The following is a 21,843-nucleotide window of genomic DNA, read 5'->3' on the forward strand; positions in this document are numbered from 1 at the left end:
GTTCAGATCTGTGACGATACGCTGTCCAAACCTCGTTTGAACTCGTCGAATATTGGTGACCTTGTAGATTTTGAAAATTTCTAGCTCCGTCAATTTCTTTGTCGGTAGGAATTCGGTCATGCTTGCCACTTTGTTCAGTTTTGTGAAATACATTTTTTTAATGTTCAACAGTTACCTGTTTCTTGATAAATTGAGATTTGCGAAACTTTTTGTCACTTTGTTTAGTTCTGACTTCTGATTTACAATGGTTTTCAAGTCATGAATATTTTTTAAGAACGGATCGATTCGCTGTTTTAGTTCTGCTTTACTTGGAGTTCTCTTCATGAGAGCTGAAGGTGCAAGACTGTCTTTTGGACCTGAATTTCAGCCTTTTATAGCCGTATTCCTCCCACCAGGCACACAGAATCCTTGGAAAACTTCTAGAAGCTAACAAAATGATGTGTCTTCGATTGTACATCAGAACCTTCCAGAATTCAACGTCGCACCGCAATCCGTTGTCCGCAGGCCGCTCACCGTCAAGTCGAAACTTGTCGAACGCATTGTTTTGTCTAAAATTCGTTCAAGGTCAGAGCGGATCTTTCGGAATTCAACGTCGCACCGAAATCCTTTGACCGCATGTCGCTCGCCGTCGAGTCGAAACTCGTCGGACGATTCCGAGTATTGTTTTCGTTGGACGATTCCGAGAATTGTTTGTCTAAAATTCAACGTCGCACCGAAATCCTTTAACCGCATGTCGCTCACCGTCGGAACACGTCGGACGATTCCGAGTATTGTTTTCGTCGGACGATTTCGAGAATTATTTGTCTGAAATTCAACGTCGCACCGAAATTCTTTGACCGCATGCCGCTCACCGTCGAGTCGAAACACGTTGGACGCATTGTTTTATCTAAAATTCGTTCAAGGCCAGAGCGAGTCAAGAGTACAGCAGGGGGGGTTCTGAGTACAAACACCTTCTTTACCGACCGAGCCGCTCCGCGCAGCCCAGACTCAAACCCTTTTTCGGGATGACGTCACAGTCTGCCGTACCGAAGGTCAAAAACCGTGCAACCTTACCGACAGTTGTATCGATCGAGGGTCAAAATCGTGCTGTTTCACCGACAATCTTACCGACCGAAGATCAAAGTCTGTAGTGCTCGCCTGCCAACGGTAGAGGGCGCAGCGGGAGCGAGAACTTTTTTACCGTCCCGCATTCTTTTCCCACGATAGGACTGCTGATGTGTAACATGAACCACTCCGAATTCCTTTCCCACGGTAGGACTGCTGACGTGTAACATCAACCACCTCACATTCCTTTCCCACGTTATCAACCACGTGACATTCCAAAATTAATGGTTCCGAGAATTGTTTCTCACTTACTCGGATGCCGGTTTGATTCGTCCTGGGAATGCCAAAAGGTGCGCGCGCATACACAAACTTTGATATCAGCCCCGTGACATTCCTTACCCTCCATCAAATTATGTGGTGGGGGAACGTTATATAAGCGAAAAGTGAAAACTTCATCGCCAGTCTGAAGCTGTTCTTCTTGCAAATGAGAAGTGCTCTGGAACAACGTGAGTTGAAGAAACGACTAGAACTGCTCCTCAAGAATATTGGAGAAGTAAAACATCTGCTGAAAATCAGATCCGACCTCAATCAACTCACAAGAGATTTCGAGCACCTACAACTGGACCGTAACGATCATGGACTTTTCAAAATTGAACGAAGTCGCTCGCCTGGAGACATTTCTGCCGTTGAAAAAGCTCTCGGACCTCGAAGTCTACTTCGAATACCGGGTCAGTGGCGTACGTCGGGTTAAAACGAAATTTGGAGACAAAATCGTTCTGGACTTGGATGACGCTTTCACGATTTTTCTGCCGAACCGACTGACCAAGGCCCTCCACGAAAATGAAGATTTGTTCCAGAAGGTGACGACAGCCAGTAAGGAGATACGGTTGCATCTACGCTATCTTGGCGGACCGTACGGTCAACTTGAATTTGTATACGTATAATATTCGAATATCCAATGTTCTGTGTAAGTCTTACGTTCAATAAACAAAAAAAAGATTTAAATTGTGAATATTTTTTCAATTATCCATCTTGTATACCTTTAATCCTACGTACGTTTTGTACCTTGTAATTGTATCTAGAATTAAGTCTCAAAACCTAAGAAAATGCTACTCCGAACACCACTAAGCAACGACGGAGGGTTTCGAGCTGCGTCATGTAATGTGAACTCTACGATGAGTATTTGGACGGGTTCAGACCGGAGTGCAAGGTCGGCCGATAGCTGCGGTACAATCAGAAATTGATGCAGACGATGGAGGAGGAGCGGTTGTTCTTGCAATATATGGACGGTCAGTACGGTCAAATTGAATTCAAAGATGCGTCGACTCTCGCTTAATTTGTATACACCGTACCTGGACAACGTGTGCAGCGTCTCCAATTATTCTACGTTGCATAACCTTTATGAAAATTGTATACATCGTTTGACGAAGCTTCTTTATTTTATATCATTTTATTTTATACCATTTAATGGTACGACGTTCTGTATTGAAATATATGTATTTATCACTCAACGCAAAACCATCCTGTCCACCTTAAACTCGACAAATTGTTGGTAACAACAATTCGACTTTTACAATCTCAGAAAGTGCCAATTTGAACACCGATGAGCAAAGACGAAGGTTTTCTAAGCTACGTTTTGAACCTCGTAACTGTAACGTGAACAGTACGATGAGATTTCAGCGGACTCAGTCAAGGACAGAGTGCAAGGTCGACCAACATCTGAGTTAGCGTACGTTTAAAGCCGCAGGTCCTACGGAGTTGGGTTACTATCGCTCTTGGAATGCAAAACATGACGACGTTGGTGTACAGATTAGTCGAGAATGAGATGCAAGGCTGAGGTGCAGTTTAGATTTCGTTTGACAAGTTTTTTATAAAAAAGTATTAAATATAATATATACAAGTTTTTATTAATTTTATAAAAAAGTATTAAATATAATATATATACATTCGGTTTCTCAACAAAAATTTTGTGAAAGGCTTCAACGATTGGAGAAAAGATGAGAATTATCACAACGATCGGACTCTTGAAAGCGCTCGCGGAAAAATTCTAACGTCTTCAGAAAACGGATGGAGGTACGCGGTCGATGAAAATAATACTTGGAATCTGTTCTATGCGACGTTGAATTCTGGAAGTTTCTGAAATAAACTCTTAACTAACAGGATAGAGGTTCTGAATTAAAAACGGATCGTGAAACTATGACTATAAGATCTGGTACTTATTTAACGAAATTAAAAATCTGTTTAGTAACTTAAATGTATTAAAATATTGTCGAAGATCTAAAGAAATTAAAATATTGTCGAAGATAAAAAAGGTTTGTACATTGTGTGACTATAATGATCTGGTACTTATCTAAAGAAATTAAAAATCTGTTTCGTAACTTCTTATCTTTATCTTCCCGGTATAATATAACAATACTCATTACCTTGTACATACAAAATAATGCACACGTCGACGCGGGTAGTTTCGGCGTGCAGACCTTTTTTGTCTTCGTTCTTCCATCAAAAATCTGTCTCGTGGAGCCATATATCTCCAGATTCGTCGTAAGTCAAGTGTATTGAAATATAATCAAAGACGAAAAAGGTCTGCACGCCGTGAACTGCAGCATCCAGTCGTGAAACTATGACTATGAGATCGTGGAGTTGTTCCTCCTGGAGCTGTGTCTCGATCTGACGGTGTATATATATGCGACGTATGTTCGGTAGATCCGGTTCCGGAAACATCACATCCTGTGGTGCCGGCTCCGGACTTGGTGGCAAGTTGAATACATCGGGAACCATGATCTGAGGAAGAAAAAAAGGGTATATTCAGAAAATTTGAAGATGTTTCAGTAGTTGAAAAATGTTCAGGTGAGAAACAAATTCGAAAGCTATTAAGCTGAGTTTGGAGATTTATGAGTAGTTGAATATGTTTTTAAAATCACTTGAAGTTTCCTCAATACTTTGAAATATATAGCTAATTTTTTTGAACAAAAGAAGTGAATGAGTGTAATAAATTGAAAAAAAAATTCACGTTAGGTAGCAATTTGTATAAGGACTTACCGTTTCTTTTCTGACAAAGTATATAGTCGAAGACGCAAGACACTTTACACCACTTGAGTTTGACTGTCAATGAGCTGGTTCAGGACTCGCAGTCTTATATAACGAACCCTTGTGTTTATGTTTTGCAAACGTAAAAATGTGATATCGTAGGGTGGTCCCATGTTCACCGAATGTCGTTATCTCGATTCATGTAATTGTTCTGGTGCGTACCGCTCCACGCATCCGAACAGTCTCGCTCGTTGGACAAATCATCGTTATTAACAGTAGAAATTCAAAAATGGACAAAAGTCTGAAGTCAAAATATACCGCTTCTTAACAGAATTTTCCGGAACGGTCGTACTTGGTTATATCGTAGATGTTTGACTCACTTTCAGATCAGAACTCACATACTTTTCCGATACTGCATAATCTGTCAGGTTACGATTCGCATTTTCTGACTAAAGCATTGGAACCTAAATTGACAGGCAAATCACTTACCAAGCAAAACTATGTTGTTCATTATAGGGTTTTGAAACAATGCTTACAATCAGGCTTAAAATTACTCAAAATTCATAGAGTTCTCAAATTCAGACAAACCCCGTGGCTCAAAAAGTATATATAGATTTTTAGGATTGGTGGTCGAGTGATTGAGGTAGATGACACAATTGGTTTACCTTAACACAGAAGAATTATTTATTATAAAACACTTGATTAAATTACGAAGAAAATAAATGATGTGATGTAATGTTTGAATGCGCGCTGACAGAGTTGATGAGCGCGGGTGACTGTTGAGAGTGCACGTCAGTCACTGTTGAGTGTCAGAGAGAGTCCCCGAGTCCTGTGCTTGCGCTGTGTCCGTGCATCGGTTTTATGCACGAGGAAACAGTTAGGAAGTAGGTGGATGGAAGGGATTTCTTGTCTGTGATAGGACGAAAAGGTACAAAGGAGATGACATGCAGAAAATATGGGGAAAACCCAGTAATTAGGAAAACGTGCCTAAACTGCGCATGCACGATCAAGTCATAAAACTTGGATCTGCGTGCGGGCGGTCGAGTTGTAAAAACTCGAGACGCGCGGCGGCGTCGGTTGTAAAGGCTAGAGTACAGTGTATTGAGAGAAAAAAACGAGAATACATTTAAGTACCTAGGGATTCATAATTGCGGTGCAATAATTCAGGATTAGGGGAAATATGGATTTTTAAATGCATTTGGGATTTTTGGGATTTGTCACGTCCGGTTGTAATTTTCTGTTTAATTTTTGTGAGGCGAAGCCGCCACAGTACCCCCCTGCCAGTGATGAAGTCGCGATTAAATATGTTAATTGAATCCAGCTTGGTAGCGTTCGGTGAATCTGACTCGCCGCTTGGTCCGGCGATTGTTGTTCTTGTTCTGGCTTCTCTGGATTTGAGCCGGTGGTGCTGAACTGCTTGGCATTGGAGATTCGATCACTTGTGGCTGTGGAGCTGTTTGGGACTGCGAATCTGTTGGCTGCGGTGGAGCTTGTTGTGTAGTTCGTTCAGCAGTTGATTGAAGAGAAACGTCTTGGTCACCTTCGTGTAGAATGTAAGCTGGTTTCAGACGATCAATGGATACAGTGATCTCTTTTCCTTTGTTGTTGATTACGAAGTCCTTGGTGCCGCGACTGATGACAGGATAAGGGCCATCGTATGGATTCTCAAGTGCGTTCTTGATAGCGTCGTGACGCAAGAGAACGTGGCTTGTTGTTTGCAAGTCCTTGAATACGAAGATTTTGCGTTGACCATGCCGAATGACTGGAGTTGGTTGCAATTCTTGCATTCTTCGTCGAAGGTCTTTGACGTAACTGCTTGTATCTTCGGATTGTTGAGGTGTCGATGCAATGAATTCTCCTGGTAAACGAAGTGGTTCACCGTAGACCAATTCTGCGGATGTCGCTTGAATGTCCTCTCGCCAGGCTGCTCTTATTCCGAGTAGTACTATTGGGAGGCTGCGGGTCCATTGGTTGTTTTCATGACACCGTATTGCTGCTTTGAGTTGTCTATGAAAACGCTCAACCATTCCGTTACTTTCGGGATGGTACCCTGTCGTACGTAGGCGTTGATTACCTGAAAGTCGATTAATTTCGGTGAAAAGTTTCGACTCGAATTGCCGGCCTTGATCCGTAGTTACGCGATCAGCAGGTCCGAAACGGCAAATCTATCCATCGTAGAATGCACGTCCAACGGTTTCAGCTTCTTGGTCCGGTATTGGAAAAGCTTCTGGCCAGCGGGTGAATCGATCGACACATGTAAGACAGTATTTCATACCTTCTGACAATGGCATGATAATAATGTCGATGTGCACATGTTTGAAACGTCCGGAAGGTGCTTGGAAGTCCTGGATTGGTGATTTCACGTGGCGTGTAATCTTTGAACGTTGGCAGTTAATGCATGCTCTGGCCCATTCTCTGCAGTCGACTTTCATTTTCGGCCATACATAACGTTGAGTTATGAGCTTGACCGAAGCTTTTACGCCTGGATGTGCGAGGTTGTGCACAGAATTGAAGGCTGCTCTCCTGAAGGGCGCGGTGAGAAATGGTCGCGCTTTTTTCGTTGAGAGGTCGCAGAAAATGGTGGCATTCGTTCCTGGAACTTGTATTTGTTTGAGCTGCAGTGGAGAGTCTGGAGATAAGTATTTCTTCAGTTCCTCGTCATCTTGCTGTGAGGCTTCGAGAAGAATGTAGTCCAGAGGCTGCGAAACTGCTTCGATGCGCGAGAGTGCGTCGGCTACAACGTTGTCTTTTCCGGACACGTGTTGGATATCCGTGGAAAACTGTCCGATGAAGTCGAGATGTCGTGATTGTCGCGGAGAAGCTTTATCTAAGTTTTGTCTAAAAGCATAGATTAAAGGCTTGTGATCCGTAAAAATTTGAAATTCGCGTCCTTCCAACATGTATCGGAAATACTTGATTGCCAAGTAGATTGCGAGGAGTTCTCGATCAAAGGCGCTGTATTTCTTTTCGGCTGGACTAAATTTCTTAGAAAAGAAACCTAGTGGCTGCCAATTTCCATCGACGAGTTGCATCAATGTTGCTCCAGCAGCGTTGTCCGATGCATCACATACTAGTTTGAGTGGCGCTCCTGCTTCAGTATGTGCAAGAAGAGTGGCTTTCGCGAGATCTTCTTTGGTTTTCTCGAAGGCGATGGTAGCTGCTGGTGTCCAGTTGACTTTTGCTTTGCCCTTGATGTTGTTTTGTAACGAATCATTGAGTGGAGCTTGCGTTTCTGCGGCTTTGGGCAGGTAAATTCTGTAAAAATTTACCATGCCAAGGAATTTCCTGAGTGCTTTGGCTGTGTCAGGCTGTGAATAATCGCGAATGATTTTCACGCGGTCTTCCAGTGGCTGAATTCCATGGGCTGACACTCTGAATCCAAGAAAGTTAACTTCTTCTTCGCCGAGAACACATCTGAATGGATTGACGACGACGCCGTACTGCTGTAACCTAGTGAAGAGAATGTTGAGACGCTCGAGATGTTGCTCTTCGTCTTCTGAGGCTATGAGGATGTCGTCGATGTATGGGAAGCAGAAGTCTAGTCCACGGGTAACTTCGTCCATGAATCTTTGGAAAGTTTGAGCTGCATTCCGAAGGCCAAACGTCATGTACGGAAATTCAAATAATCCGAATGGAGAATGGAATGATGATGGCGTTTTTCGGGATATCGTCTTCGTAGACGGGCAGCTGGTTGAAAGCGCGCATCAAGTCGACGACGGAAAAGCGCTTTTTCCCTCTGAGTAGACCTGCGAAATCTCTGATGTGTCTCACCGGGTATCGATCAGGAATTGTTCTCGCGTTCAGTCCGCGATAGTCGCCGCAAGGTCGCCAATCATTGTTTGCCTTTGGAACGAGATGAAGAGGTGCCGCCCAGCTGCTAGATGACGGGCGCGCTGTTCCAAGTTTTACCATCGCGTCAAATTGTTTCTGAGCGATAGAGAGACGATCCGGTGCAAGGCGTCGAGCTTTGCAAGCGACGGGCGGGCCTGGTGTTGTCTCGATGTGATGCCGAGTTTGGTGCTTGACCTGGGGAGCGCGTCCGTCCGGTCGCGTAATCTCCGGGAAGCTTGCAAGTAGCTGATGATACTTCGATGCGCCGGTGATAACTTTCACGCTGGGAATGATGCACTGAAAAAATTTACCTTGTGAAGTTAGCTTAGTTTCTTTGTCGATGAGTTGGCCTCCTTGAATGTCGACTAGAAGTCCGAAGTGAGACAGGAAATCTGCGCCGATGATTGGCTTGGAGACGTCGGCTATGATGAATCTCCATGGGAATTCTCGTCGTAATCCAAGGTTGAGAGACTGTGTTGTTGTGCCGTATGTGTGAATTGTAGAACCGTTTGCTGCTGCAAGTTCGTAGGTTGATTTCTTGTGCGGTCCTCGAGCGAGCGTTCGTGGATAGACGCACAAGTCAGCACCTGTGTCGATGAGGTATGGTATTTTTGTGTCGTAGTCGGTAATGAAGAGGCGGCGTGGTTTTGGACTGGGATCGCCGACCGCCATCAGCGAGTGCCCTGTGCGTTTCCCTGGAAATCACATGGAGGTGTGCACTTCTTCGCTTTTTTTCTGTACTTGCGATGATACCAGCAAAGTTTCTCAGTCACTTTTGTGGGCAAGCAACAACAGTCTGATTCACGCATTATCGAAAATTCGTGGACAACCGTATGCAATATTCTTTGATAGAAATTTCTAGATATTTCTCGAACGAACCTGCAGCGCGTGTAAGATGGCGAGACAGTTCTTGGAACTTGGCGAAAAAGTGACCGTGTCAGCATGGAACAGTTCTTCTAACGCAATTCTTACAACGATAGCTTAGTCAAGTATGTGCGATTGAAAGAACAAAAACAAATAAGGATTCTGAAAATTAATAAAAATCATGGAGACGACACCCAAAATTTCATCTGAGAAATCTTCACCGACAGAAATTCAAAAATGGATTCGATTTGGAACTCAAAATACCAGAAGTATTGTTCAAAGTGGTATATTTCCACGAAAAAAGACTCTGGTTGACCGTTGATCGAAATAATCAATTTGACTGTGAATATTAACAAGTACGTACCACTACGAGGCGGTGTCTTCACATACACACCACTACCCAAAGATATTCAAGATAAGAAGATGTAGTAAACATCAGAAACAACGACTCTTACTGCTTTCTTTGGTCGGTCACCGCAGCTCTGTTCCCAACCGACAACAACCATCCTAACGCGATCAGCTCGTACCCGCATATCAGCTCAGTGCTACGGTATGATGGTTTAAAGTTTCCTATGTCTCTAGATCAAAATTCTCAAATATCGGGGGCGGTGAAGTGGTACATTAAACCAACCGCGTCGGTATACATTAATTTTGTCTGATGTTCAAATATCGTTTCAACGTAATTATAAGGGAAATTGTGAATAAAGGATTTTGAAAGATCCATGATGAGAACCCTGCATACAATGGTTTATTCAATTTGACTTTCGTCTTACTCATTTCAACGACAATTATATCTTTATCGAAAACGGTGCAGCTGTGAAAATTGGGTTTGGCTATGGTAGCTCTAGCACCGTATCTTCCGTCTCATTTCGTGATCAGTCTGACATCTCTATACTTTCGCACGTTTTCCATAGTTTTGCCAAAAACTGCGTTGTTCATTAGCTTGTAAAAATTTTTTCTCGAATTCGTTGTCAGATTTTTTCCGCAAATCGGTATTCAAATCTATATATATTTTTTGAGCCACGGGGTTTGTCTGAATTTGAGAACTCTATGAATTTTGAGTAATTTTAAGCCTGATTGTAAGCATTGTTTCAAAACCCTATAGTGAACAACATAGTTTTGCTTGGTAAGTGATTTGCCTGTCAATTTAGGTTCCAATGCTTTAGTCAGAAAATGCGAATCGTAACCTGACAGATTATGCAGTATCGGAAAAGTATGTGAGTTCTGATCTGAAAGTGAGTCAAACATCTACGATATAACCAAGTACGACCGTTCCGGAAAATTCTGTTAAGAAGCGGTATATTTTGACTTCAGACTTTTGTCCATTTTTGAATTTCTACTGTTAATAACGATGATTTGTCCAACGAGCGAGACTGTTCGGATGCGTGGAGCGGTACGCACCAGAACAATTACATGAATCGAGATAACGACATTCGGTGAACATGGGACCACCCTACGATATCACATTTTTACGTTTGCAAAACATAAACACAAGGGTTCGTTATATAAGACTGCGAGTCCTGAACCAGCTCATTGACAGTCAAACTCAAGTGGTGTAAAGTGTCTTGCGTCTTCGACTATATACTTTGTCAGAAAAGAAACGGTAAGTCCTTATACAAATTGCTACCTAACGTGAATTTTTTTTTCAATTTATTACACTCATTCACTTCTTTTGTTCAAAAAAATTAGCTATATATTTCAAAGTATTGAGGAAACTTCAAGTGATTTTAAAAACATATTCAACTACTCATAAATCTCCAAACTCAGCTTAATAGCTTTCGAATTTGTTTCTCACCTGAACATTTTTCAACTACTGAAACATCTTCAAATTTTCTGAATATACCCTTTTTTTCTTCCTCAGATCATGGTTCCCGATGTATTCAACTTGCCACCAAGTCCGGAGCCGGCACCACAGGATGTGATGTTTCCGGAACCGGATCTACCGAACATACGTCGCATATATATACACCGTCAGATCGAGACACAGCTCCAGGAGGAACAACTCCACGATCTCATAGTCATAGTTTCACGACTGGATGCTGCAGTTCACGGCGTGCAGACCTTTTTCGTCTTTGATTATATTTCAATACACTTGACTTACGACGAATCTGGAGATATATGGCTCCACGAGACAGATTTTTGATGGAAGAACGAAGACAAAAAAGGTCTGCACGCCGAAACTACCCGCGTCGACGTGTGCATTATTTTGTATGTACAAGGTAATGAGTATTGTTATATTATACCGGGAAGATAAAGATAAGAAGTTACGAAACAGATTTTTAATTTCTTTAGATAAGTACCAGATCATTATAGTCACACAATGTACAAACCTTTTTTATCTTCGACAATATTTTAATTTCTTTAGATCTTCGACAATATTTTAATACATTTAAGTTACTAAACAGATTTTTAATTTCGTTAAATAAGTACCAGATCTTATAGTCATAGTTTCACGATCCGTTTTTAATTCAGAACCTCTATCCTGTTAGTTAAGAGTTTATTTCAGAAACTTCCAGAATTCAACGTCGCATAGAACAGATTCCAAGTATTATTTTCATCGACCGCGTACCTCCATCCGTTTTCTGAAGACGTTAGAATTTTTCCGCGAGCGCTTTCAAGAGTCCGATCGTTGTGATAATTCTCATCTTTTCTCCAATCGTTGAAGCCTTTCACAAAATTTTTGTTGAGAAACCGAATGTATATATATTATATTTAATACTTTTTTATAAAATTAATAAAAACTTGTATATATTATATTTAATACTTTTTTATAAAAAACTTGTCAAACGAAATCTAAACTGCACCTCAGCCTTGCATCTCATTCTCGACTAATCTGTACACCAACGTCGTCATGTTTTGCATTCCAAGAGCGATAGTAACCCAACTCCGTAGGACCTGCGGCTTTAAACGTACGCTAACTCAGATGTTGGTCGACCTTGCACTCTGTCCTTGACTGAGTCCGCTGAAATCTCATCGTACTGTTCACGTTACAGTTACGAGGTTCAAAACGTAGCTTAGAAAACCTTCGTCTTTGCTCATCGGTGTTCAAATTGGCACTTTCTGAGATTGTAAAAGTCGAATTGTTGTTACCAACAATTTGTCGAGTTTAAGGTGGACAGGATGGTTTTGCGTTGAGTGATAAATACATATATTTCAATACAGAACGTCGTACCATTAAATGGTATAAAATAAAATGATATAAAATAAAGAAGCTTCGTCAAACGATGTATACAATTTTCATAAAGGTTATGCAACGTAGAATAATTGGAGACGCTGCACACGTTGTCCAGGTACGGTGTATACAAATTAAGCGAGAGTCGACGCATCTTTGAATTCAATTTGACCGTACTGACCGTCCATATATTGCAAGAACAACCGCTCCTCCTCCATCGTCTGCATCAATTTCTGATTGTACCGCAGCTATCGGCCGACCTTGCACTCCGGTCTGAACCCGTCCAAATACTCATCGTAGAGTTCACATTACATGACGCAGCTCGAAACCCTCCGTCGTTGCTTAGTGGTGTTCGGAGTAGCATTTTCTTAGGTTTTGAGACTTAATTCTAGATACAATTACAAGGTACAAAACGTACGTAGGATTAAAGGTATACAAGATGGATAATTGAAAAAATATTCACAATTTAAATCTTTTTTTTGTTTATTGAACGTAAGACTTACACAGAACATTGGATATTCGAATATTATACGTATACAAATTCAAGTTGACCGTACGGTCCGCCAAGATAGCGTAGATGCAACCGTATCTCCTTACTGGCTGTCGTCACCTTCTGGAACAAATCTTCATTTTCGTGGAGGGCCTTGGTCAGTCGGTTCGGCAGAAAAATCGTGAAAGCGTCATCCAAGTCCAGAACGATTTTGTCTCCAAATTTCGTTTTAACCCGACGTACGCCACTGACCCGGTATTCGAAGTAGACTTCGAGGTCCGAGAGCTTTTTCAACGGCAGAAATGTCTCCAGGCGAGCGACTTCGTTCAATTTTGAAAAGTCCATGATCGTTACGGTCCAGTTGTAGGTGCTCGAAATCTCTTGTGAGTTGATTGAGGTCGGATCTGATTTTCAGCAGATGTTTTACTTCTCCAATATTCTTGAGGAGCAGTTCTAGTCGTTTCTTCAACTCACGTTGTTCCAGAGCACTTCTCATTTGCAAGAAGAACAGCTTCAGACTGGCGATGAAGTTTTCACTTTTCGCTTATATAACGTTCCCCCACCACATAATTTGATGGAGGGTAAGGAATGTCACGGGGCTGATATCAAAGTTTGTGTATGCGCGCGCACCTTTTGGCATTCCCAGGACGAATCAAACCGGCATCCGAGTAAGTGAGAAACAATTCTCGGAACCATTAATTTTGGAATGTCACGTGGTTGATAACGTGGGAAAGGAATGTGAGATGGTTGATGTTACACGTCAGCAGTCCTACCGTGGGAAAGGAATTCGGAGTGGTTCATGTTACACATCAGCAGTCCTATCGTGGGAAAAGAATGCGGGACGGTAAAAAAGTTCTCGCTCCCGCTGCGCCCTCTACCGTTGGCAGGCGAGCACTACAGACTTTGATCTTCGGTCGGTAAGATTGTCGGTGAAACAGCATCATTTGGACCTTCTACCGATAAGAATTGTCGGTAAGGTAGTGCGATTTTTTACCGTCGAACGATACAACTGTCGGTAAGGTTGCACGTTTTTGATCTCAAGTCGGTACGGTAGAGCACGTTTTATCTGACGAGAGTGGGGGTAACCTTTAAGGGTTTGCGTCTGGGGTGCGCGGAGTGGCTCGGTCGGTAAAGAAGGTACTCAGAACCGGCCTTGCTTAACTACTAACAATACTGTGTCATTGTTCAAATGATGATTGGGCAGCCACTTGGGATTCTAGTCATTGTTAATGGATAATACCTCGGTTACAGAAATCTATTTCAAATTCTACCGTTACTGCGCTTTAGGTGTTATCTTTCGTTTAGAAAGCTTCACTTCATGATGAGGTTTATCAAATAATTAAACGTAAGTCCTCTTTAAAAAATTTATTTGTTTGTAGAAGAATATATAGTCATAATTTATATGTTACTGTATTCAATTAATACATTTTAGTTTTCTGTAGAGGATCCACAGTTACGGCCGAGACGTCAAATTTGTTTTTGACTTTACTGACCTTCGACACCGAGGAACTACAAATAATTTCGAAATAAGGTCGACAAATCTATCAACATTACTAAAATAAGTATTCCCAATATCTTACAGTAAGTCTGACAATAACATTCTATCTAAACTCGAAAGCAGAACAATGAATAATCAACTTCAAAGTTATTCGTCAAAAGTTCTCATTATGGCATTCCAATTACGGGTTGGTAAAGATATTTTCGTCAGCGGTAAGCAATGATAAATTTCAGGTGATCTCCGCAAATTTCGTATCCTTATTCTCACGAGTTATTTAAAATTATTGTGCACTCCATACAGCCACTAGAGAGATCTACCAAATTATAATAAATATAGATAGTTTCACATACTTTGTTCGAATACCAGTAACGTCAATAGCATGTTCACCGTCGATTCTTTGTATCGGTCACAAGTAAGAGGTGAATTGCTCGACAGTTTCGGACTTTCAGAGCTGCTTTGCTGTGGCTCAACCCGCTCAAGATGTGTGTGTGCAGTGCATTACACAAGCCGTCTCAGTCAACGGTGTGTGTATGCAACGGACGGGGCCCATGGAAATTGCGCTCGGCTGTGGCCACGCCTCACCGGTTTAGCGGCGATACGAGTCGAAAATTAGTGTTGGCTCCATCTTATATCACTGAATTTTCGCGGGGTAAAACATAAGTATATGTATAGAGCTTAACCACGGAATAGCACTCCGTGAGCTTAACCAACAACGGAGTTGCAGTTGCTGTTATGTTGTGGGTGAAATAAATTTCAGCGATATCTAATTATAAGTGCCGTGAATCGTTAAACAACCGAAATGCTATCGCATTTGTTTCAGCGGCAACCATGCGACGTTGTGAGTGTATGAATACGTGTGTAAGCTGTTACACAATATTTCATAATAATTTTTTTCATTGATTTCGATTCAACTGTGATCTAACGCTGCTATTTCACTTAGATCAGTTTTGAATAAGGAATAATTCCGTCACAAAACATTCGAGAAGTATTTTCTCGTCTTCGAAATTTCATCCCGTGAAATTCACTTGTACGTGTGCACATGCGGTAGTGTAAGAAAAATAAAAGGCATCGCTATAATTGATTCAACAGTACGGAAGATTCAAAGTCGATTACTTACACTTTACCTCTTGCTTCTGTAACACACAAGCCTTGCTAAAAATGTCTATTTTACGACTTCAGAATTTTCGTTCCAATTCCTAACCATTAAAATAAACTTGCCCACAGTACTTTTTACAAATTTAAAAAAATATATGTGCATCATGTAAATGTGATTCGAATATCAACAGCAAAGGTAACTTCTACTTGTCACAGTGATTTTTCAAAAAAAAAAAAAGAAAAACGAACCGAACGATTTGGTCCAATTTTTTTACGTCAAGACTGTACTAATTCATATCACTCATTAATTATTGGAAAAACTCTCAGCAATAATTTTTATCAAGGCAAACCTTGGTTTAAAGTTTAAAAATGGAAGGTGTGAAATTTTTAAATAGATTCGAGACTTACAGTATTTTTTTACAATCATGAATACAGTATTTTTTCATATTTATAAAATTGACTTGATAATTTTATTTTTGCCCGCGCCTGAAAATGAATATCATACGTTTGTCATGTGAGATTATCACGGTCTAATCATTATCTTATCCAAGTAACCGACATATCTCCCACTATAGAGATAGATTTCCCTACTCCTAGTGCTTCCTTTATGAAATCTTTCAGTGAAGCAAACAGTTTTGTCATTAACGACTGGCAAACGAGTACAGATTATTTTGTGCAAGACAGTTTTTCGCTTTTCAACGACTGTATAAAGATCGTAAGTTACTCAATGTACGTAATATAAATATAAGTAGATATCGGAAAAATATTGGATAACCGTCGTTGTTGATATATCTTCCGGGTTTACCTATGAATTCATGTATTTCATAGAATCAAAGAAGTGGCACATCTTATTGAACATTGGTGAACCATCCTAAGAAATTCCTACTCGGATGGATTTCAGCACGCAGAATATTATTGAATAAAATCTTTCTCATCAAATTTTATCATGTAATTAAATTTCAAACCACCGAACTGATCGGACCCAAAATTTAATCAGTTCTAACGTACCAAGAGCTACGCCAATTAGCAATAAGACTAACCAATTGTATTGTAAAGTAATCAGTATCAGATAATGCATTGGCAAGATAGGATCATTTTTATTTATTTTTTGATTTTATTGTCGATACTTGACGGTCTATAAATGGAGATAATTCAGTAAATTATTTATTTATTACGTAAATTATAGTTATTGAACAAACTATTTATACTCTATCTGAATGTGGTCAGAAGTGATTCTATAAACACAGGCAAACTGAAAATTCATTTCTTTATTTCCGGGATGATTACAATAACTCATCCTCACTTTCGTATTTCTTCGGAAATAGGAGAACAGAAAATAGAAACGAATTTTTCATCCATTATTGTTGCAAACGTTCTTCAAAATCTTTTTCATATAAATCATAAAATCGTCCATGACAAATTATATTTAAAGAACCGTACTTGAACCAAACACCATGGGTTCCGAAATCGTTTTAAACCAGATTTGATCGCTCGATTACAATGGCTAACACCGGTAAGATACGGCAACTACAAATTCCAGCGATTAGAATAGTATTTGAACATAGTTCTGATGTATTACGAAGTTTTACATGCGTAAAAGATTTTTCAATCGGCCTTCGCTGACTACGATCACCCAGGGCTATAACTTGTACGAAAACCTCTTTATAACATTAGTTCAACGCTACATCATTAACGCGGTATCGTAATGCCGTTGTAAGTGTACATGAGAGATCTATCTAACTACGTATAATCATCTATGCTTATACGTACTTTATCCATACAACGATAACCATCAGTGCCATAGCATATAGTAAACATGTCCGGCAAATGTATAAATTAACTTTCACCTATGGAATATACGTTTCCAATATTTATTGAAGGTCACGATGTCTGAATCTGATGTTCAGATAATGTTTTACAAGACATTTGTATTTGATACAAAAATTTGAAGTTGCCTGACAACATTTCACGTACTTGTATACCGCATACAGGCTGTTAGTAAATAAGTGTGTAAGATCGAAGGAGCGATGTAGTGTACTCGTGGTGGGAGACATTGCGTCCAGGAGATCTCCGTAATGCTGCCTCCCCCCCCCCCCCACTTGTTCAAAAAAATTTGAAAAAATCGTAGATTCAAGAGCTATTTATTGGCTCTGTAGTGCTACCAATCGCGATTTATGAGCTCGCTTCTGTTACAATAACATCAATTTTGAAATGGGGGGCCAGCTTACCGGAAAGCTAACCCCGAAGTGAAAAAAAAAATTTTGAATTATTTTGACCACGTGAGAGTCAGAAGCTAATTAGGAGGTCCTGATATACGTTAGAAACAATGTCGTAAAAACAACCCCTATGGATATATCCACGCCCAATCACGATAAAAGAAAAAAAATATTCTTGATTCAAAATGATGAATACTGGCATGTAGCGTGGTTTAGGAGCTTTTAAATACCAACGATTGTAATCTTTGATTTTCAACCCTTCGTGGAAAATAAAAAAAGAAACACCCTTAGAATCCATCACAGCGAATCCTTTTTTACAGAAAATGTTCAGCGAGTTAAAAGCATAAGGAATATGCATAATTTGATTTTTGAGATACTTCCGTCCGACAACCCCCTGTTCCAATTTGTTTTCGATCATTAGAGAAGTACCCCCAATATTCATCGCAGCTAATTCTTTTTTACGGCAAAATGTACAACGATCTAAAAACTAACAGGATATGCATAAAATGAGTTTCAATGTACCCCCTCATATCCCCCTCCCTGGTTTAATTAGTCACCTGCAAGTACAAACCTACCCTCAAAATTGATCGCAACTATTAGTTTCTCACGATTCCGAGTTGGCAATAGATCCAGAAGGGAAAATGTAATAATTTTTCAAAAAGTGAGATCGTGGCAACGAGCATTATGTATTGGATTTGAAAAATGCATTTGGTTTGTTTGGTTCAGTTCAACTGACAACTTGGAATAATGGGCATCGCAAAACATGTCACCGACCGAAATGGTTGACGTTATTGTCAATAACAATCCTTCCTATTAATTGAATTTAATTTAAAATGTATAAAAATGACGCTCGACTTATACACTTTTAAATAAAAAAAAACAAACCCAATCGAATTGAATGATTGGTCGCCGAGACATAAGTTGCCAAAATTCACCTACTTCTTCAGCAGTTGACTCGTAGATATTCTTGAAGGAATAAAAATATCTGAATATTAGTATATGTATGTTTAAAGATAAGTCAACAAGCTCGGTAAAAGTTTTACCGATTTGAGAGGGCCTTTTACTGGTATTTAAACACAATACGAACGAACATTATAGGTGACTACTTGATAGCAGGTGACTAATTAAACCAGGGCGGGGGGTATGAGGGGGTACATTGAAACTCGTATTATGCATATCCTGTTAGCTTTTAGATCGTTGTACATTTTGCCGTAAAAAAGAATTAGCTGCGATGAATATTGGGGGTACTTCTCTAATGATCGAAAACAAATTGGAACAGGGGGTTGTCGGACGGAAGTATCTCAAAAATCAAATTATGCATATCCTTATGCTTTTAACTCGCTGAACATTTTCTGTAAAAAAGGATTCGCTGTGATGGATTCTAAGGGTGTTTCTTTTTTTATTTTTCACGAAGGGTTGAAAATCAAAGATTACAATCGTTGGTATTTAAAAGCTCTTAAATCACGCAACATGCCAGTACTCACCTTTTTTTTATCCGTGATTTTTTTGAGCAGCTTTACGGAGATGTTGAGGCGGTAAAAGGTATCGAAAGTCACGGGTAAAACGCCTAATTATATAATGGCAACCAAGCTCTCCCAACTAATGTTTCACAGCTATTCCACAGAGCAACACAGCTGTGATGATGATGATACATTGCGGAAAGGTTCAATTTCCACATCATCGGGAGATCTCGACATGAACGAGACTTGGGCTAAAGAGCCCGAGGTCGAAGTTGGGAATATAGCTATCGCCTTGCATTTTGATGTTTCTAAACGATCAGCTATTGACTTGAGCAGATCAGGTAGAATAGGGATATTCGCTATATTTCGGGGGAACACTGCTTCTGCAGTTACTCCTCCTTCTTCGAGGGTAGTGCGTTGGTCTTCAGACAGCCTCTCTTTTCGTCTCCAACCGAGAAGATTTTCAGTTGGGAGCTGTGCACCAGGATTCAAGGGTCTGAGCCCCACGGGTAGATCCCAGTCGAGATTGGCTTGAGGATTAAGGTCCGCTTGCATCTTGAGCACCGAGATAATTGGTGCTGGTAAAGTTTCATACAGAATATGATTCTGATGATTTAAGATGCCATAGCTTCCGGATATTCCATTAATCCTGTGGTCGGTAAGTAATCCCTGTATTTCTAGGTGAAACTCACGACCTGACGCGTCCCTTATGTCTCCCACTCCTTGGAGATACATTTGTATGTCGGTGGGTAGCGGGAAGTCGAATGCTAATACCTGATTTATTTGTAAGTGTTCGAGGGTTAGTATCCCTCTCGAACTGCTTATATCAAGTAGTCGTTTCCATAAGGCAATAGTGCAGTAGTACTGATACGCACTGAACGACACATACTTTCGCATTGATCGATCAAATGCCATCTGCGCGTCATAGGACGTGCGTACTAGCTGCATGTATCCACTGAAATCCAGTTGAAATGTGCGCTCTCGCGCTACCTCTACAAAACCCGTCACGCCCTCAATTGTCAACAGATCGTTGATCAAGGGGTCGTTCTTTTCGACGGACGCTACTGTAGATTTGGATTTCGGCCCTAGGTCCGGGACCGAATCTTTGGACTTGAAGTCCCTTTTAGGATTCGGTCTTTGCGGTCTCTGCTTTGGTGGGTCTTGAGAACTTTGCGGCTGTGGAGTATTGTTGCCGGCTGGGCGTACGCCCCCACGGCTACTGCCACGACCTCGTCCTCTCGAGTATCCACTCGCAGGCCTTTCGGCTCCTGTTAGGGTAGGTGTGATATTGGTGTTTTCTGACATGTTTTGGTAAGTTGTTCGTCTACTAGACTTAAACGCAAAACTACTAGAGCACAGCTTAAGAATTTCCGATTACTGGAATATCCATCTATACCAGGAGCATAATGCATCAACCTTGCTCAGGAGCAAGTCAATATACGCTTTGCCTGTGTCTACCCAACACGTCTTACAGACTTATGATGCTAATAATAAAATTTGCCTTAGGTTTCATTAAAAGAGGAAAAATTAAAATACGTAATCCATTTTCTTTTAATCCATGTATCAACAATTGAAGAACGTTAGAATTGGAAATCGAATACTTATATAACATAGCTTCGATCTCCCTTGATAATTGACGCGAGCCTGATGAAATGAAATTGCATTTTGAGGTTTCTCAAAAACTTTTGACCACGTAATGTAAAGACAAAGTATTTATCGCGTTGTGAATTTCACGAGGCACATAAACTCAATCTACGTTTACCAATCTCAAATTCAGCTGAATTGGCCATCCAGTGGCTGGATCTTGCCTTACCAGTGCTTATTGCAAGGACTACCGCAACCATCAAGCGATAAAAATTAATAATAATAACCAAAATAATATAGTAATAATAAACCCAACAATAATAATAATGATCATCATGGTTAAATTTCCCTTTTTTCCGCAAGCCTTACGATCCAGGAGACAAAGATGACACCTCCAATTTTGTACTCCACTGATGCCAGTCCACCGTGCCGTGGAGTTTTGTTAGCAGTAGCAGCTGCAGGGATCAAACTCAATGTTCAAGAAATACATCTTATGGATGGTGAGCATCGCAAGGAAGAGTTTCTCAAGGTAATGTAACTGTGGTGAGAATATAATTCCCAAGGTTTGACAGATGTTATTATTTATCATTGTCAACATTTGTTCGATCAGATGAATCCGCAGCATACCCTGCCAACTTTGGACGATGATGGTTTTCACATTTGGGACAGGTGAATGAACTTTCATGATACTTTCGTCTTTTCACAGTACTTTCATATGTACTGCAATATCCTCGCGAACAATATTTATTCGCATTTGTCACACACTACTGTGATCAGTGAATTGTACTTTTGCTCGTAAGCTTCAGAGATTTGCTCAACTGTCTAGAAAAGAATGAAGCTAAATGACCACTCTAACGATAAGAAAAATCGAGAAAAAGTACAGTTAAGAGGTAATTTTCTGTTTGCTAATCTTTCAAAAACACACTCTATAACTTTCATTTGGAAGAAATTCAGCAAAAAAAAAAACAAACTTCAAAATGCACCCCAAAAAAAAATCTATCAGCATCGATTAAATATTACATATTACACTAGCAAGAAACATATCCCAGGTCGATCTCTCCGATTAAATTTTTTTGTTTTTTGTTATATTTTGTAGTAGACTAAATATTAAGCAACACGTATTTTTTTTTGACTACCATTAAACATAATAAAGAGATGAAAACGACCCCCAAAGATGATTATCCAAAGGGGTGATTTCTTGATGCGCTTGATGTATTTGAAACAGAGTAACGCTGAAATGTTTTATTAATGAATATAAACATTTCAGCGTTGGTTTCATTTAAATCTATCAAAGGCATCACGAAATCACCTCATTGGGTGCCCATCTTTTGGGGTCATTTTCACCCCCTTAAAGCGTTTAATGGCAGATAATAAGAAATACGTGTCGCTTTGTTTTTAGTCAACCATAACATATTACAAACGAAATCAAGTTGAAGAGATCAACCTGGGATACCATCCTTGTAAGGTTTCTAAATTACTTTAGCATTTTATTCTACATATACAGAAAAAAAATAATACTAATAATCAAACTAACTGAATCTTTGATTCGCTGTGCGGGTACA

The 21,843-nt window shown here is 40.2% G+C and overlaps 3 protein-coding genes across 7 annotated transcripts in view; 1 reads left to right on the top strand and 2 right to left on the bottom strand.

The window, feature by feature from the left end:
- The window catches only part of LOC124179660 (glutathione S-transferase 1-like), a 97,278-nt gene that overhangs the window by 61,827 nt on the left and 13,608 nt on the right, over nucleotides 1-21,843 (top strand). For 2 of the 5 annotated variants that reach the window (XM_046564585.1, XM_046564663.1), the window contains exons 3-4: nucleotides 20,645-20,810; nucleotides 20,892-20,950. In XM_046564585.1, coding sequence (XP_046420541.1) covers nucleotides 20,667-20,810; nucleotides 20,892-20,950 — 203 coding nt within the window. In that variant the 5' untranslated portion in view covers nucleotides 20,645-20,666. Of the gene's footprint in view, nucleotides 1-14,643; nucleotides 14,664-15,557; nucleotides 15,751-20,644; nucleotides 20,811-20,891; nucleotides 20,951-21,843 lie in introns of those variants that run through there. The other 3 variants (XM_046564420.1, XM_046564349.1, XM_046564503.1) reach the window with 3 other exon arrangements.
- Nucleotides 5,379-6,098, bottom strand: LOC124181177. The gene has a single exon (XM_046567491.1). The coding sequence runs from the start codon at nucleotides 6,096-6,098 to the stop codon at nucleotides 5,379-5,381; it is 720 nt and encodes a 239-aa protein (XP_046423447.1).
- Nucleotides 7,690-8,574, bottom strand: LOC124181199. Its single transcript, XM_046567525.1, has one exon. The coding sequence runs from the start codon at nucleotides 8,572-8,574 to the stop codon at nucleotides 7,690-7,692; it is 885 nt and encodes a 294-aa protein (XP_046423481.1).

The sequence above is a fragment of the Neodiprion fabricii genome, chromosome 1 (genome assembly GCF_021155785.1).
Source record: "Neodiprion fabricii isolate iyNeoFabr1 chromosome 1, iyNeoFabr1.1, whole genome shotgun sequence".
Lineage (NCBI taxonomy): Eukaryota > Metazoa > Arthropoda > Insecta > Hymenoptera > Diprionidae > Neodiprion > Neodiprion fabricii.

What these genes read in the sequence shown, in the direction of transcription:
- LOC124181177 (XM_046567491.1), bottom strand. Translation starts at nt 6,098, where the DNA reads ATGGTTGAGCGTTTTCATAGACAACTCAAAGCAGCAATACGGTGTCAT.
- LOC124181199 (XM_046567525.1), bottom strand. Translation starts at nt 8,574, where the DNA reads ATGGCGGTCGGCGATCCCAGTCCAAAACCACGCCGCCTCTTCATTACC.